This window comes from Podarcis muralis, chromosome 3 (assembly GCF_964188315.1).
Source record: "Podarcis muralis chromosome 3, rPodMur119.hap1.1, whole genome shotgun sequence".
NCBI classification, from domain to species: domain Eukaryota; kingdom Metazoa; phylum Chordata; class Lepidosauria; order Squamata; family Lacertidae; genus Podarcis; species Podarcis muralis.
In genome coordinates this window covers 104,684,438-104,700,684 of record NC_135657.1, presented here as the reverse complement: position 1 = coordinate 104,700,684, position 16,247 = coordinate 104,684,438, and the positions used below count along the sequence as shown (strand labels likewise).

At 41.7% G+C, this 16,247-nt stretch overlaps 1 protein-coding gene across 5 annotated transcripts in view; it reads right to left on the bottom strand.

Moving 5' to 3' along the window:
• The window catches only part of KIF16B (kinesin family member 16B), a 101,254-nt gene that overhangs the window by 10,569 nt on the left and 74,438 nt on the right, over positions 1 to 16,247 (bottom strand). For 4 of the 5 annotated variants that reach the window (XM_028722275.2, XM_077926438.1, XM_028722277.2 and 1 more), the window contains one exon: positions 4,991 to 5,074. The exons of the other annotated variant lie outside the window; for it this stretch is intronic. In XM_028722275.2, the coding sequence (XP_028578108.2) occupies positions 4,991 to 5,074 (84 nt within the window). The remainder of the gene's footprint in view (positions 1 to 4,990; positions 5,075 to 16,247) is intronic. 5 annotated transcript variants of the gene reach the window in all.

Below are 16,247 nucleotides of genomic sequence, written 5' to 3'. Positions count from 1 at the left end.
GCAATGAAGCAATAAGTCAGCATTGCATGGGTCACAAAAATGTTGGAGACGGGTTACAGTAACAATCACATGCTGAACAAAGGTATCTTTATCAACAAGCTGTGAAATATCCTGCAGAACCAAACATATGTAGTACCATATATGATGTAATAAGATGTTATAATGTGGATTTACATGTTCCATTTGTCTCATAATGCTGTAGCCATTTGGTGTGACTTTTATAAACAGTAGCTAAAGTGAGGAGGAATTAAAGAACCTTTTATTGAGGGTGAAAGAGGAGAGCACAAAATATGGTCTGAAGCTCAACATCAATAAAACTGAAGATAATGGCCACTGGTCCCATCACCTCCTGGCAAATAGAAGGGGAAGAAATGGAGGCAGTGAGAGATTTTACTTTCTTGGGCTCCATGATCACTGCAGATGGTGACAGCAGCCATGAAATTAAAAGACGCCAGCTTCTTGGGAGAAAAGCAATGACAAACCTAGATAGCATCTTAAAAAGTAGAGACATCACCTTGCCAACAAACGTCCGTATAGTAAAAACTATGGTTTTCCCAGTAGTGATGTATGGAAGTGAAAGCTGGACCATAAAGAAGGCTGATCGCCGAAGAATTGATGCTTTTGAATTATGGTGCTGGAGGAGACTCTTGAGAGTCCCATGGACTGCAAGAAGTTCAAACCTCTCCATTCTTAAGGAAATCAGCCCTGAGTGCTCACTGGAAGGACAGATTGTGAAGCTTAGGCTCCAATACTTTGGCCACCTCATGAGAAGAGAAGACTCCCTGGAAAAGACCCTGATGTTGGGAAAGATTGAGGGCACAAGGAGAAGGGGACGACAGAGGACGAGATGGTTGGACAGTGTTCTTGAAGCTACCAGCATGATTTTGACCAAACTGTGGGAGTCAGTGGAAGACAGACGTGCCTGGCATGCTCTGGTCCATGGGGTCACGAAGAGTCAGACATGACTAAATGACTAAACAACAACAACACACATTCACAGCCATATCCCAAGCGCAGAGTTGTTCAGTGCTCATTTTGTGATGTCCAAAAGACTGCATCTTAAAAACCTGGTGCAGGTGTCCAACGGCGGCTAAGTTGCTACTTTTCAAGGGGAGTAATTTTAATACTAAATTTTGTCATGCTTTACTTTCCCTTCTTTAAATACACACACCCGCACAGCCATGGTTTTAAAAACAGTCAAATAATGACAGCTTTCCCCTATTTATAGTTATCAAATGGCATGAATGGATAAACAACATTAACTTCTATTCATTAACTTTAATCAACAAAATTCTTGGCTGTGTCAGTCAAGACAGATTTAATTAAGCAAGGGTGGCTTTAAAGTTAAATTGCAGTACTTAAACTGCTGAACAATTAATTTAGAGTTTTACCATGCAACAGGCCCTCATAGACCACTAAATTAAAAGTTGACAAAATAAGCCAGAGATTTAGGCTTAGTTCTCACTGAGCTGGCAAACTCATGCCTAGGTGCCTTCACTTCAGAGTGCAGGTGGGGGCAGACATGACTGAATGCTCCACCTCACCAAATAAATAAATCCATGCATACAGAAAACTAGGGTGTCAGGGGAAAGGATAGGCAAGAACTGTTCTCCCTAACGTCTATATTCAGGGAAGTTTTTTGTGAAGAGGAGTGCTGTGAGTCCCTATCTGCAATTTGGACTGATAAACCACAGATATCGTTTTGCTAGCTCAGTGAGTTCTTTTAGAAACTTTTCCTACAAAGTCTTATCTAACTACTGTGAACAGTAGCAGCGACAGAACACATTACTGCTTAACTATTTTCTGACCAAAAAAAAATTTCTTCATCTTTGAGAAATCTTATTGTTTATATTTCATTTTAATTTCCCGTTGAAATACTTTTAACTCCCATATGGGGAAAAATACCTTTCAATGCTCTGTGCAGTCTAGTCTGATGTGAGAGAAAGCTTTTCACAGAAAGCGAAAAATGAAAGAACTGTACCAGTTAACGGGACTCTGTTTTACCATGGGCTATTTCTGAATCCACACATTTCCTCCAATAACAACTACCAAACCACCATTCAGTGAGGTTCACATCCCACCATGGATTCTCCTGCACAGAAACTTGTTCCTACATATGCATTAAATTTGCTGAAGTCAGATGCTTGCAAACTACCAGGAGAATGCAAACAATACTACTAGGCTACTGACTAGGTGAGAAGCATCCTTCATCAAAGCAATAAACATTTACTGACAGGGATGTCATTCTCTGCTTCCCAGCTGCATGTGGATATCTACAGTTGACAATTTTCAAAGCCCAGCAAACCTTGCTTCCTGATCAAGGAGCAGCACTCAAATTTTACAGCCAGCCACCTGGTGCTAATGGCCTTTTGCACTATCCCTCGAGGTGACAAGCAGAGACGGCATCTCAGCTGCTGCCAGCCAGTTCCATAAAGAAAATCTTGTCTTGGCCTACTGACCTCAGACGAATGTGATCGTCTGCTTATGGAATAAACTGACTTTCTATGTGAAATGAAGGGACCAGCCAGGCTGTTTGATGTAAACACAGTTCATTTGGTTGGCTTCCAGTTATGCTCCCCCCCCATCCCCCCGAAGTTTAATTTGCTTCACTTCTATTTTATTTCCACCAGTGCCTCCTAACCGGATGGTGTTTTGCTGACTGCTGTTAAGCTGGCTCTCTAGCACTGAGATGCCTTCAGAAGTAGTCCACAATGAGAGCTACTTTTTGTTTGAATGCTGACCTAATTATGCTGATTGCTGTGCTGTTTTCCTGCTGGGATGCCTTTGGCAGCAATCGATGTGAGCGTTGATCTTCTGGCTGTGGCATAGCAGGCACCTTCAGACTGGTACTATTAATAGTGCACTTGGAAGCAGCAAAACACACTTTAAAAGGATGTGTTTTGGGGTGTTCTTAGGAGCTCCAGTTCAGAACGAATTGCTGAAAACTTGGGGAAGCCCAATGCTGATATGCAACAGCTGGGGGGAAATGTAAAAGGGCAGGGGGAATGTGCGGGAGATGGGGAACTAAATATATTGCCTATTTGCTGGGGGTCCACATGTTGTCGTCGTCCCCTCCCCCTGAGATTTTGGTGGGTCATATGCAACCCTCCTTTAGATCTTCTTGCTGAATGCGATAACGTTGGCAAGCCCATGTGGCAAGCCCATGTGGTCCTGCACCTCTACATAGCTGTCAACTTACAGATTTGAAAATAAGGGACCAGCAGCCTCAAAAATAAGGGATTAGCAGTCAAAATAAGGGATTTTCCCAACACAGGTATATTTGACTTCTGAGCCCCTCCAAGCCAAAGGCAGAAAGCCCAGCCAGCAGCCAAACGAAGCCTCAAGCTGTGGTTCCCATAGTGCAGCAACCTGGCAAAGGGGATGCAGCAAGGAAAACCACCATCACCTCTCCGCTGGGAAGCGCCGAGCAAAGGCGAGTCCCCAGGCAACGTGGCTGATTTGATCGGCACAAGGCATGCAAGCTCCACCCCCCTAGTTGTTCTTAGACTCCTTATTGGGTGAGCAATGCAGCCAAGCAACACAGTTGGAGCCTCCCTCCTCCCCGGCCGGCAGGGAGGGAGAGGAGCTGCTTCCTTTGAAACCCGGGAAATTTAAGGGACATCATCAATAAGGGACAGCAGTGGGACATGGCGCTGGGATAAGGGACTGTCCCGCCATATAAGGGACGCTTGACAGCTATGCACCTCTACCATGGTTAGACATTTATACTGCTGAGAGAGGACTGTACAGTACGCTATTCTAGGTTGCATCAACAGAAGTATAGGGTTCAGATCAAGGGAAGTAATAGTACCACTGTATTCTGCCTTGGTCAGACCACTCCTGGAATACTGTGTCCAATGCTGGGCACCACAATTTATGAAGGATGTTGACAAGCTAGAATGTGTGCAGAGGAGGGCAACCAAGATGATCAAGGGTCTGGAAATTAAGCCTGATTGAGGAGCTGGGCATTTTTAGCCTGGAAAAGAGGAGACTGAGAGGAGATATGATAGCCATCTTCAAATATCTCAAAGGCTGTCACATGGAAGAGGGAGAAAGCTTGTTTTCTCCTGCTCTGGAAGGTAGAACTTGAACCAATGGCTTCAAGTTACAAGAAAGGAGATTCCGACTAAACATTCGGAAAAAACTTTCTGACACTAAGACCTGTTTGACAGCGGAACAGACTCCCATGAGAGGTGGTGGACTCTCCTTTCTTGGAGGTTTTTAAACAGAGGTTGGATGGTCATCTGTCATGGATGCTTTAGCTGAGATTCCTCCATTGCTGTGGGTTGGACTAGATGACCCTCAGGACTCTTCCAACTCTAAGATTCTATGAGAATTTTGTTTTCTTTACTCTGAGATACAGTAGTTAATAGTTAGTGCCTGTCCCATGCATGAATAGTCAATGCATTAAAGGGAAGTACATATAGTAATATTCTCTGTGTTGTGTGTGTGTAATGCTGGTATTGAGGCCACAGAATCTGCATCTGGTCACACTTTTATAATGAGAATTCTGGAGAACTTGAAATTTTGCATACTGTTTTGTGATATTTTGGTGGTCTAATAAAACTACTTCCCTTATACATATTTTGGTGGGGCGTTCTTATGGGTCTATATAGCTCCCTTTACTTTTGATGTGAGCCAAAACAGCAAGTTAATAATTCAGAATCAAAAAGATCTATAAAATCTTCCCTCTGTTCTAAATACTCATCTCAATCCCAACCCCTTAGCCCTCTAATGAACATATTTCCTTCAACTCCTACGATGCTTCTTTACAAGACCATAAGAATATTCCTGATCTATGTGCCACATTACTTTATGATATACTGTTGCCATCTTCCATGCCAAATGAAGCAGCCGCAATTGCCCATTTACCAATGGGCTATTTAATTTCTACCACATGGAAATGGTTCCTATTGGTCAAGCAGACAGAACCGTGTAAATATATCTAAAGGAAGTAGTTTTAAAAAAAATAAAAATAAAATTCTATTACCTCTAAGTGATTCCGACGCTCTGCGATGACTCGTTCATCTTTGTTTCCAAAGAGCTTCTTGGGAGGAAATTCTAACATAGCCAGCTGCAAGACGCAACAGAGAATGAATCAACCGAGAAATGTTCTTAGCAACTATGAAATAGTATACAGAGGGGAAAGGATGTATATGGGTAGCTTGCTTGTACAACATTAATGGCAACAGCATTCTCAAACTCATTTTTAATATAATTGTGGGCAGGACAATCCTATGTCAGCCAAACTATCACAGAGTCTTGTGCCTTAAGGTTACTTAAGTGTAAGTCCCACTGAACCAGGTATGTCTGGCATATTATTGTACTACAAATGTTTTACAAAAGAACTGAAGAGGTCATGCGTATACAGTGGTACCTCGGGCTAAGTACTTAATTCGTTCCGGAGGTCCGTTCTTAACCTGAAACTGTTCTTAACCTGAAGCAGCACTTTAGCTAATGGGGACTCCTGCTGCTGCTGCGCCACCGGAGCCCAATTTCTGTTCTTATCCTGAAGCAAAGTTCTTAACCTGAAACACTATTTCTGGGTTAGCGGAGTCTGTAACCTGAAGCGTATGTAACCTGAAGCGTATGTAACCCGAGGTACCACTGTACTAGATTATAACCTATGGTTATAACCTAAACCATAGGTTATAATCTAGTATACACAAGAGCTCTTCAGTTCTTTTGTAAAACATTTGTAGTGCAATATTATGTCAGACATACCTGGTTCAGTGGGACTTACCCTTAAGTAAATGAATTCAGCAGTAAGGCCTTAAAATGCAAAAAGCAATGAGGAGAAGGAATTCAACGTTACAAACGTTTCATCAGCCTAAGCCCAATGGAGCGACCTCGCTTCCCCTCCCCCTGTGTGCTGTTTTGGGGGGTCTACCACACATACCCGAGCCAATGAGGGTCATGGGGGGAGAAGTCATGTTGCGCTTGTGTAAACCCTTGCATGGGCTTCTGCTAGCGGGACCAGTTAGTTGAATCCGACACGATATGCCTAACAATCCCTCTTCCATTCTTTGGAGACAATTTTTTAGAACTGCCTAGAATTCTAAGCCACTTTGACATAGCCTCAAAACAGCTTCCAAGCAAGCAAGCAAGCAAGCAAGCAAGCAAGCAAAACGGTATTTAAGATAGCAGGGGGAATGCAACAAAAAAAACCCCACCCCAAAGCAGTTTTTACTAAGTCAGGCTTTGTTCGTGCCACCCACTGAGCCACAGCAGTTAGCTGAAATAGGTGTTCCTTGCAGCCTTTCTCCAGAGGCAGCTACCAAGTTCGGTTTTAGAACTCCGCAGGAAGACTGTTCACAGCCTTTGGCAATTATGATAAAGGCTTTGCTTCTCCTTGCACTGATGAAAGATGAAGCAGGGCCCCATTTGAGGAATGTAATTATGATAGCAGCCAAAATAGGCAGAGGTGGTTTCTACGATGTGTTGATTCTATGCTTTGAAGGGCTTTAAAAGTCAGCACCTTGAACCGGAAGTGCAGTCAGCATAGATAGACGTACCACAGATTGTATTCAGGAGGCAGGGGCACAATGTGGAGCAGCTGATGTCTCCAGCTCATCACACAGAACACATGTATTATAAGACACACACACACACACACACACACACACACACACACACACCTATCTATCATCTGTCTATCATCTATCTATCTATCATCTATCTATCTATCTATCTATCTATCTATCTATCTATCTATCATCTATCTATCTATCTATCCCCCTCAGGTATGATGATGGAAGAAAGGTGGGATATAAATGCAACTATAAATAAATGAAATAATAAAAAAGCAGTGCCAGTTTTTTTTCATTTTCAAAGTATAGGAAAATCTGTTTTAGTGGCCCCAGTACAGATTGTGGGTGTGAGAGGGGGAACTTTTAAAGAAAAGAGAAGCAGAGTACGAGCAGAAATAATTTTTAATGTTTCATTATGACTTGATTTTTGTGCATTAGCTTTTCAAATCTACAGAGAGAAATATTAAAATAATGTCACTTTAAGCATTAAGGTATTTAACATTTTCAGGCCTAGATTTTCTCAGTTTTTCAAGGGCTATGTCTGACTTCTGATCCTTTGTCCTGGTTTTCTATGTCTGATTCGAGAAAAATCAGAAGTGGTCTCTTTCTGTAGATAGTCAGGGGCTGCTTCACTTACTTTTGAGCTTATAATGAAAAGGGGGGAAAGTGTCCTAGTTTAAAGTTTTTGAAGTTTAAACAAGTAACTCAAGCCTCATCTTCTAGAGAAGTCCTGAAACTCCTCGAGTAAAGGAACTGGCCAAAAAAAAAAGTTCTTAAGTTGGAAGTAGCACTATATATTTGGAAATTTGACAACTCTTATCTTTCTTGCATTGGAAGATTTCTCCAGTAACTTATTTGAGGATAAAACAGCTTTTGCCTACATTTCTACAGAGCTTTCAAGAGGCATGGTAAGAAAGGGAAAACTGCCTTACTTATAGCTTATAGCTTCTTACAGCAAGCAGCTCTAAAACAGGTCAGAAGGGGAAATATAATTTGAACAAACATTTGATTAAAAAAGCCAATTAAGGCAAAGTAAAACCTTTTTCAAACTTTTTACAAGGGAGAAGAGTATCACCTATTTCAGGTCAGGTCATATTTCTGAAACACAACAGTTCAATCAAATAAAGGGTTTCTTTCGTCTGTTTGCTGTCCTTGGTTCTGTTTGAAGAACACCAAATCTTATGGCCTAGGTCCCTGAACTGCTTGTACTGTCTTGGCAGGTCACAATGATGGGATGCAGGGCTTCCTATTGTCACACGTGCAATTTACGGAAGTAAGTGCATGACTGGCTATGACCTACCGAATGGAAACCGATCTCTTTCTCCTTGCCAACCCCAAAAAGTAGGGGTGCTCTCTTTTTTATATTATATCTGTTAAATTCCATTTCCTGATGGCATCATGCTTAATACCTGGTCTATAAATTATGGTACAATATTTTCATCATAGGCTAAGTAGACATTAATTAAACTAAAAATGACAGCATGGCTTGATTTCCATAGCTAGAAAAAAATGAGCAGAATCCGACCCACTTCCATATAGACTTTTAGAGGAGATCTAGACACCATGGTTTATTGCATTATTATTTTAACATCGGTCTGCCCGATGTTATTAAGGAAACAAATTAAATTCTGCAGAAAAATTTTATCCAGATTAGGGACATCTTTCATTCCCAAAAGCAATTTTTTGGGGGCCTAGCTGGATATAGCAGTAAACACTGGTAGTATCATGGATGATAAGTAACATCATTTGATAAACGACTTCACCATTGTGTTCATTATAAGTAGTCTAGGGTAGTGTTCATACGCAGAATTCTAATAAAAAGTGAGTGGAGTGCAATTTAGAAGTTCATGCAAACCTTTTATAGTGCTATAAACACTATGGAGCCTTAACTGGATTTTAAATTGCTTACAAAAAAAATCAGGACTAGTAAAGCCACAGGCTATTTACAGAAATAAATTTACCATAGAACCAAGTTTATTCCCTCAAGTCATACCAGTTTTATCCTTATGTGTTCACTGCCCCAGCTCTTTTTACTTTGCTTCATGATAAGGTAAAGGTAAAGGTAAAGGACCCCTGGACAGTTAAGTCCAGTCAAAGGCGACTATGGGGTTGCAGCACTCATCTCGCTTTCAGGCCAAGGGAGCCGGCGTTTGTCCACAGACAGCTTTCCAGGTCATGTGACCAGCATGACTAAATCGCTTCTGGCGCAACGGAACATCATGATGGAAAACAGAGGGCACGGAAACGCCGTTTACCTGCCCGCCGCAGCGGTACCTATTTACTGTATTCTTCTGTGAAATGTATAAGACGACCCCTATTTTTTTAAACCCAAAATTAAGAAATTAAATTGTTTAGCTTTTTTGGAGGGGGTGGGGGAGGTCACTTCCGTCAATCGCTCATCCGCCTGCCCGCCACTTTCGACTGCACACCTTGCTGCAGCCGCCAATTGTCTGCCCTCTCGCTGCCACCAACAGCCCACCTGCCCACTTGCCGCAGCTGCTAATCGCCTGCCCAATTGCCACAGCCACAGCCAATCGCCAACAGGCCTTGCTGCAGCCACCAATCACCCACCCAATCGCCGCTGACAATCTCCTGCTTGCTGCTGCCATTAATCGCATGTCCCCCCTCTGCATTCACTGTCTGTGTATAAGACAACACCCAATTTTTGCCTATTTTTTAATAGCAAAAAGTATTGCCTTATGCACTGAAAAATACAGTATCTACTTGCACTGGTGTGCTTTCGAACTGCAAGGTTGGCAGGAGCTGGGACAGAGCAACGGGAGCTCAGCCTACCGTGCGGATTCGAACCACTGACCTTCCGATCAGCAAGCCCAAGAGGCTCAGTGGTTTAGACCACAGTGCCACCCACTCTTTTTACTTTGCTTCAGGATATGCTCAGCTATATCCACTGAATTTCAAGATATGCTATGCTAATACATATATATTGTTGTTGTTGTTTAGTCATTTAGTCGTGTCCGACTCTTCGTGACCCCATGGACCAGAGCACGCCAGGCACTCCTGTCTTCCACTGCCTCCCGCAGTTTGGTCAAACTCATGCTGGTAGCTTCGAGAACACTGTCCAACCATCTTGTCCTCTGTCATCCCCTTCTCCTTTTGCCCTCCATCTTTCCCAACGTCAGGGTCTTTTCCAGGGAGTCTTCTCTTCTCATGAGGTGGCCAAAGTATTGGAGTCTCAGCTTCAGGATCTGTCCTTCCAGTGAGCACTCAGGGCTGATTTCCTTCAGAATGGATAGGTTTGCTCTTCTTGCAGTCCATGGGACTCTCAAGAGTCTCCTCCAGCACCATAATCCAAAAGCATCAATTCTTCGGTGATCAGCCTTCTTTATGGTCCAGCTCTCACTTCCATACATCACTACTGGGAAAACCATGGCTTTAACTATACAGACCTTTGTTGGCAAGGTGATGTCTCTGCTTTTTAAGATGCTGTCTAGGTTTGTCATTGCTTTTCTCTCAAGAAGCAGGCATCTTTTAATTTTGTGACTGCTGTCACCATCTGCAGTGATCATGGAGCCAAAGAAAGTAAAATCTCTCACTGCCTCCATCTCTTCCCCTTCTATTTGCCAGGAGGTGATGGGACCAGTGGCCATGATCTTCGTTTTTTTGATGTTGAGCTTCAAACCATATTTTGCGCTCTCTTCTATATTCAGGTTTATGAAAGAATCCCCCGGATCCAAAGAGTGCAAGCCAGGGATCTGTAAAGCTTTCCTGGATCTAACCCACAGCCTTTATAGTCCAGCATCTTGTTCTCACAGTTGCCAACCAGATACCTGTAGGGAAGTCCAGGAGCAGAACATGGGCACAAATGCCCTCTCCTACTCATGAACTCCAGCAAAAGGTATTTAGGTACACTGCTTTCAATGTTGGAGGTAATCTGGCCACCATGACTTGTAGCCATTGGCGGCCTTTCCTTTTAATCTTTTAAAAGTTGTCCAAGTTGGTGGCCATCAACACATCTTGTGGCAACAAGATTCTATAGCTCAGCTATGTACTGTGTACTACTTTGACTCTTCCCAACATCTGGTTCCTCTGTTCTCTAGAACTGAACATAGCTTTTCTATATGTGGCCAATTTTTTTTAGAATCTTTCCTAGATAACGATAAATTTCTCTTTCCGAATACTCATCCAGAATAGTAATGAATTAACTACTACAATCTGAATGTATATCTAATGTATCTATGATGACGATCATCTGTTTTGTTTTGTTTTTTAAACGTGACTTCCAGCTGTTCACTGAGGGCCAGAGAACACAGTACATTACAAATACACTTTTTTAAAAGCATGTGTACAACAGGCTACTGCTCAACTTCCTGTTGAGTTTTCTTTTGGGGTTTTTTTACTTCAAGTGCAATATTATTATTTGTTTATGTGCCTCTTCTCTCAATTTGACTGACATCCTGTGCCCTTTTAAAATGTGGTGGTTTTTTGAGGTTGTTGTTTTTATTTTGATTATATATACTATGGTTTTATATTCTGATTTTGTTCTGTGAACCGCCCTGAGACCTTCGGGTATAGGGCGGTATATAAATTCAACGAACAAACAAACAAATAATACTTTCATTTTTTCATTTTTTGCAAAAGCTGTCGCTGGTGCTCCAATCAGAACTGGAACAGCAGATCAGCAAATAGCTTCTCTGGAGTTTAGGAGTTATACCTCCCTCCTGCCATGCTCTAATCTGGGTCAAATTCCTCCCATCCCTGCAGCAAGGGAATGCTTAACTTTATCTGGATTGTACTATTTATCTGAGCAAAATAATAGAGAAATGTTTTTTGGGGGGGGACGGACTGAAACCTTCCCAAATTTTTACACTTAACCTAATTTACGCTGAACTCCATTTAGTTCAAATTGCACTAATCAACTGCACTACACAAACAGTTTTCAGGGATGCCAACTAAAGAGGACAGTTGAGTATTTACATGCAACAGTGCAGGTTATATTTTCCATTTACAATGGAAATGCTACAATTATTTTACGCTATTGGTTTTTAAATACCAATAAAGATGCAAACAAATGCAGAAATAAATAAATAAATAAAGTATCTTTGTAGAGCCTGGAATAGCTCTTTTGTGATCTAACACCTTGAACGCAGCTGAAGTACCATTTCTTTTCTTTAATGCCCCAAGGAGTGTTTTAAAAGCAAAACAATTTAAGCAGGGGCCAATACTGGCACTCTTCATACCTTAAAACATTTGCTTGTGGCTCAGTTTGTAAAGCATGAGACTCTTAATCTCAGTTGTGGGTTTGAGCCCCACATTGGGCAAAATATTTAGGGGGGTTGGACTAAATGATCCTCGTGTTCCCTTCCAACTTTACGGTATTTTATGATTTTATCAAAGGAGAACATATAAAGAGTTGTATGTCTTAGAGGCATAAACTATTGTAAGGCTATGCTTGCACAATCCTTTGCTTTTTAGTCGGCTTCCCCCACTAAATTGATAAGAATGTATTGACTAGGTTCTGACTTGTGTGATCATTATGTATTCCAGTCACAGTCCTGAAATTGACAGGGTCTCACACTCTGGCTTCTATGTGAAACAAAAATCTCCATAACCACATTAGCAGGCCCCTCCAAAGATGATTTTACAGTCCCCTCTAAAGACGATTTTCTCACTGCACAGAAGCTCAGCTGGGTAACATCTGGCAGCATTTATGAAACCTTCTTGTCTTATGAGACCAAACAGTGCTGTAAATTTCAGCCACCATTGCCTCTGAGAAATGCTAATAATGAAAACTCATCAAAGGAGAGCAATAATTCTTAGTGTTGATGAGATGGATGTGTTTCTGACTTCTCAGAATTAATAGCAGGCCCCAGGGTCTAAAAGAACAGCTGTCACATAGAAATATACCTGCAGACAAACAAACAACCTCCCTTTAAGTTAAATCTGGTGCGAGTAGTAGCAGATCTTCAGAAAGGGAAAAGGGAGGGGAGTGCAATTTCTGCTTTACTCCAAAGCATTTTTAATGGTATTCAAGTTTAGAAAATCTATACTGTGTTTATACAAATTGCACAAAGAGGTGATTAACCAAAAATATAACAAGCCAATTTCAGATAAGCCTAAGGTCTTCTGCACTGAGTATATCTTTGCTCTTTTTAGAGCTCAAATCACCAACATCGGCAATACACCCCAAAACCAGGGAAATATTGTCAAGAAGATCTTCAACATCAGGAACTGAGAGACAAGCAGCAAAGGCAAGAAATAAATCTGTACCAGCTGGAATTTTATTGTTATTATTGTTACTATTTAAATTTATTAGTCACTTCCCTGACATAGATGCTAAGCAGTATGAGAGATAAAATTGAACTGAAGGCTCCATGGGGCCAAACATCAGTCCCCAAGCACCACCTCATGAAAACAATATCCACGTAGACCTGGAAACACGACTGAGGGATGCCACCCCCCAGGGGCCCCCTGTTAGGATATTTCCGTTCCACCTAAAAAGGGAGCAGGATGTTTGTGTCACAGCCTGCGTATTTCCTGTTGCACAGGAGGTTTCTGTTGTGTCTTTGCTTTCGTTTTCTCTCTCTTCGTGCCTGAACGCTGAAGCAGGCGGTCATGTTTTTTCTTTGTTCTGACCAACGCTGAATAAACTTGTAAATATGCTCTCCTGCGTGCATCTTTTGCTGTGCATTATCTGCTGATAAGAGTGTGCATCAGTTCCAGAATGTGGGACTATTTCTGGAGCTCGTGTCGCTAATTGCTGATACTGCGTGTCTACGGGAGATCGATGGATCGTCCGGCAGCCGGCTTGGGGGCCATGATGGACTTTGTCTCCCTGGCAGTATCCCAACAACAGGTTATGGGTCCAGATTCACGGCACTTACAGGAGAGTAAGACTGTGACAGACTGCTGAGAGGTATGTGCAGGAATAGCGAAAGTGAGGCTTTTCTGTTTGTTTCGGCATCCTGTTTTGCCACTTGAGGAGAAATGGAAAGTGACTTCCTGCCTCGCTGCACGGGTATTGGTGCTGATTTCAGGCAAGCTCTCTCATGCTCTGCAAGATCTCGCATTATCTTGACGAGATCTTGCTGGAAATTGGTACCGCTTCTCTGCCCCGAGACGGCGGCCTCACCCTACCCAATGGCTGGGCTGACCCTGCCACCCACCTGTCTCTCCAGAAAAATGCCACAGTTGTGGTATTGAAAGCCACTGAGAGATCAGGGCTAAAAGGGACATGCTTCTCCAGTTTCTCTCCTGACAGAGAACTTCCCACTGGGCAACTGAGGCAGTTTCCATACCCAAGCTGGACCTGAACCCAGCTTGAAATGGATCTAGAAAATTTGTTTCAGCCTGGATTTCTGGTCTGTGACCACTCATTCAAGGTCCTTGCCCCAGAAGGAGGGAGCTGGTGACCAATCAATAATGGCTTCGATTTTCTAGATCCAGTGAGGGTTTCTTAAGGAAGAGAAGAAGGCTTGGTAAATATACACTATGTACAGCCCTGTAAATAAATAGAATAAAATAACCGAGCGTACTCAGCTATTAATTGGTGGAATTCATTAACCAAATTATATTTATAAGCTCTTTGCTACTGTATGGAAATATAAATAACAAACCACAACAGAATGACTCAGTGTGTATTCTTAGGGTTAACAAAAAGCTTAATTTCCTTCCCTCCTCCATTTTATCCATTTCTATTTGCAGTCCACTTTTCCTCAAGTGTTGATTCTATGCAGTCAACATGCACATTGCTTCTTTATAGCATTAGGACCGTGTTGTGAAGCGCCATTTTAATCTAACATGCTACAAGGTCAGGAAATAATGAGTCTCTAAATGCCAGCAGACATTTAGGCATGATTTAATACCAAATGCATAATTAATACCCAATGTTTAGTGTTTGACACCACCAACATATTAGTCTCGAAGTGAGCGCGTCCAACATTTTGACTGGATGCATTCACGTGGTCATCAACAACAACTTGTTTATCTGACTCGACAAAATAATATGCTGCAAAATTTCAAAACTGTAAGATGACAGCATTTCTCTTTTAATAAACTGTTGGAACTTTACCTCCCATGATAAACCAATATTTCAATACAATTCTTTTGGAAAAGTGGTGGCGGAAACATGAAATGCATCTTTAGATTAAGAATACAGAGGCAGTAGCCCAGAACTGAACAGCTAATGAGCTATAAAGTTCACCTCTACAGGACATTGCATAAATTAAGCAAGCATGCATTTCTCTATGTACAATAAATATAAATCTGGAGTTAGAAGATTGTGAAAAAGAGCCCTGCTAAAATAATGAGCGCACTGGATTTGGGATTCTGCCCCCGCCCCTTTTGACATTAGATATTTGAATTTATGGAACTTTAACCATTCTTTTACTTAAATAGCAAGAGTGCTATTTTAAAGCTCACTCAAAACCTCTGTAATCATGGGGTTGGACCAAAAAGTAAGGGCACATACAGAAGCATACCATTTCACAGAGACATCTAAACTGCATTATATTCATTTACAAATATATGCAAATACAATAAGCCTGCAACTTACGTTGGGGCTACGAACTGGGGAACGTGCCTAAAGCCAGAATTCATATAGTCAAAGCACACTGGGTTCAGTGACAGGTGGGATTGCCAAAGTATTTTTTCCTGGACGCCTTTCCCACTTTTCCATTTCTTTGTTCTTTTTTTGCCAAGTGTGTACAGCTGAATGCACAGAAGTTAAAAGCTCATACGTTGCAAGCTTATTGTATGCCTTTTTAAACTACTAGGTACTTCTATACCATAAACCAGGGATTCAGAAAATTGTCAGTGCCCAGGAACACAACAACAGAAACACGGGAGCTTCTACAACGAAGCATATATAGAAACTGAATTTAAGTACAGTGGCACTTTGGTTTTTAAGCATCTCAGAAGCCGAACGTTTCGGTTTTCGAATGCCGAAATCCTGGAAGTAATTGCTTCCATTTTCAAACACGCCTCAGAAGTTGAACAGCTTTCGCTGTGTGTTTTTCTTTTATTTCCATTGACTTTGCCGACTGCCCTTTACGCCTCGGTTTTTGAACATTTTGGAAGTCGAACAGTCTTCCGGAATGGATTACATTTGACAACTGAGGTACCACTGTACTGTTAAATTAGCACATTTCCCTTTAAGATCTGCTTCTCTTAACTAATTTAACAACAAATACTCAAAAAGACACCTCAATCAATTACAGTATTAAAAGACTGTTGGCAGGCGAGGGGGGTGTCATTTTGTAGTGAAGAGAGAAGGTGCTTTCTGTTGTAACTTTAGATTATCCAGAGCAGAAGACATTTGTGAATTTCCGTGGTGAATGTGCACAACTGATTTATAAACCAATACAAGAAGAGGCAGACAGTTGAATACAGCATCATGCAGTAATCCTCTAATACTCTGAAGTTCACTTCACTAGAGTTATGAATAAAATGTCCAAAGAAAGATTACCTCCAAGCAACTATTGTTCTTAATGGATAAAACACCTGTCCTGAAAAAGAGGACATAACTGCATCATTGTGCCCTTTTTCACTCTTGAGCTCTACAATGATCATCTGGAGGCAGCCATCCTTTCCCCTTTAAGATTCTCACACTGACTGGGGAAAGCTACTATCATATCGTATGACCTGCACTGATCTCCTCAAGTTTTTCCTCAGCTACTAGGAAACCAACAGAAGCTGTGGAATAAAGAGGATTACAGGCACTTTATGATCCACTGCTTGGGTTTTCTTCTGCACTTTTTT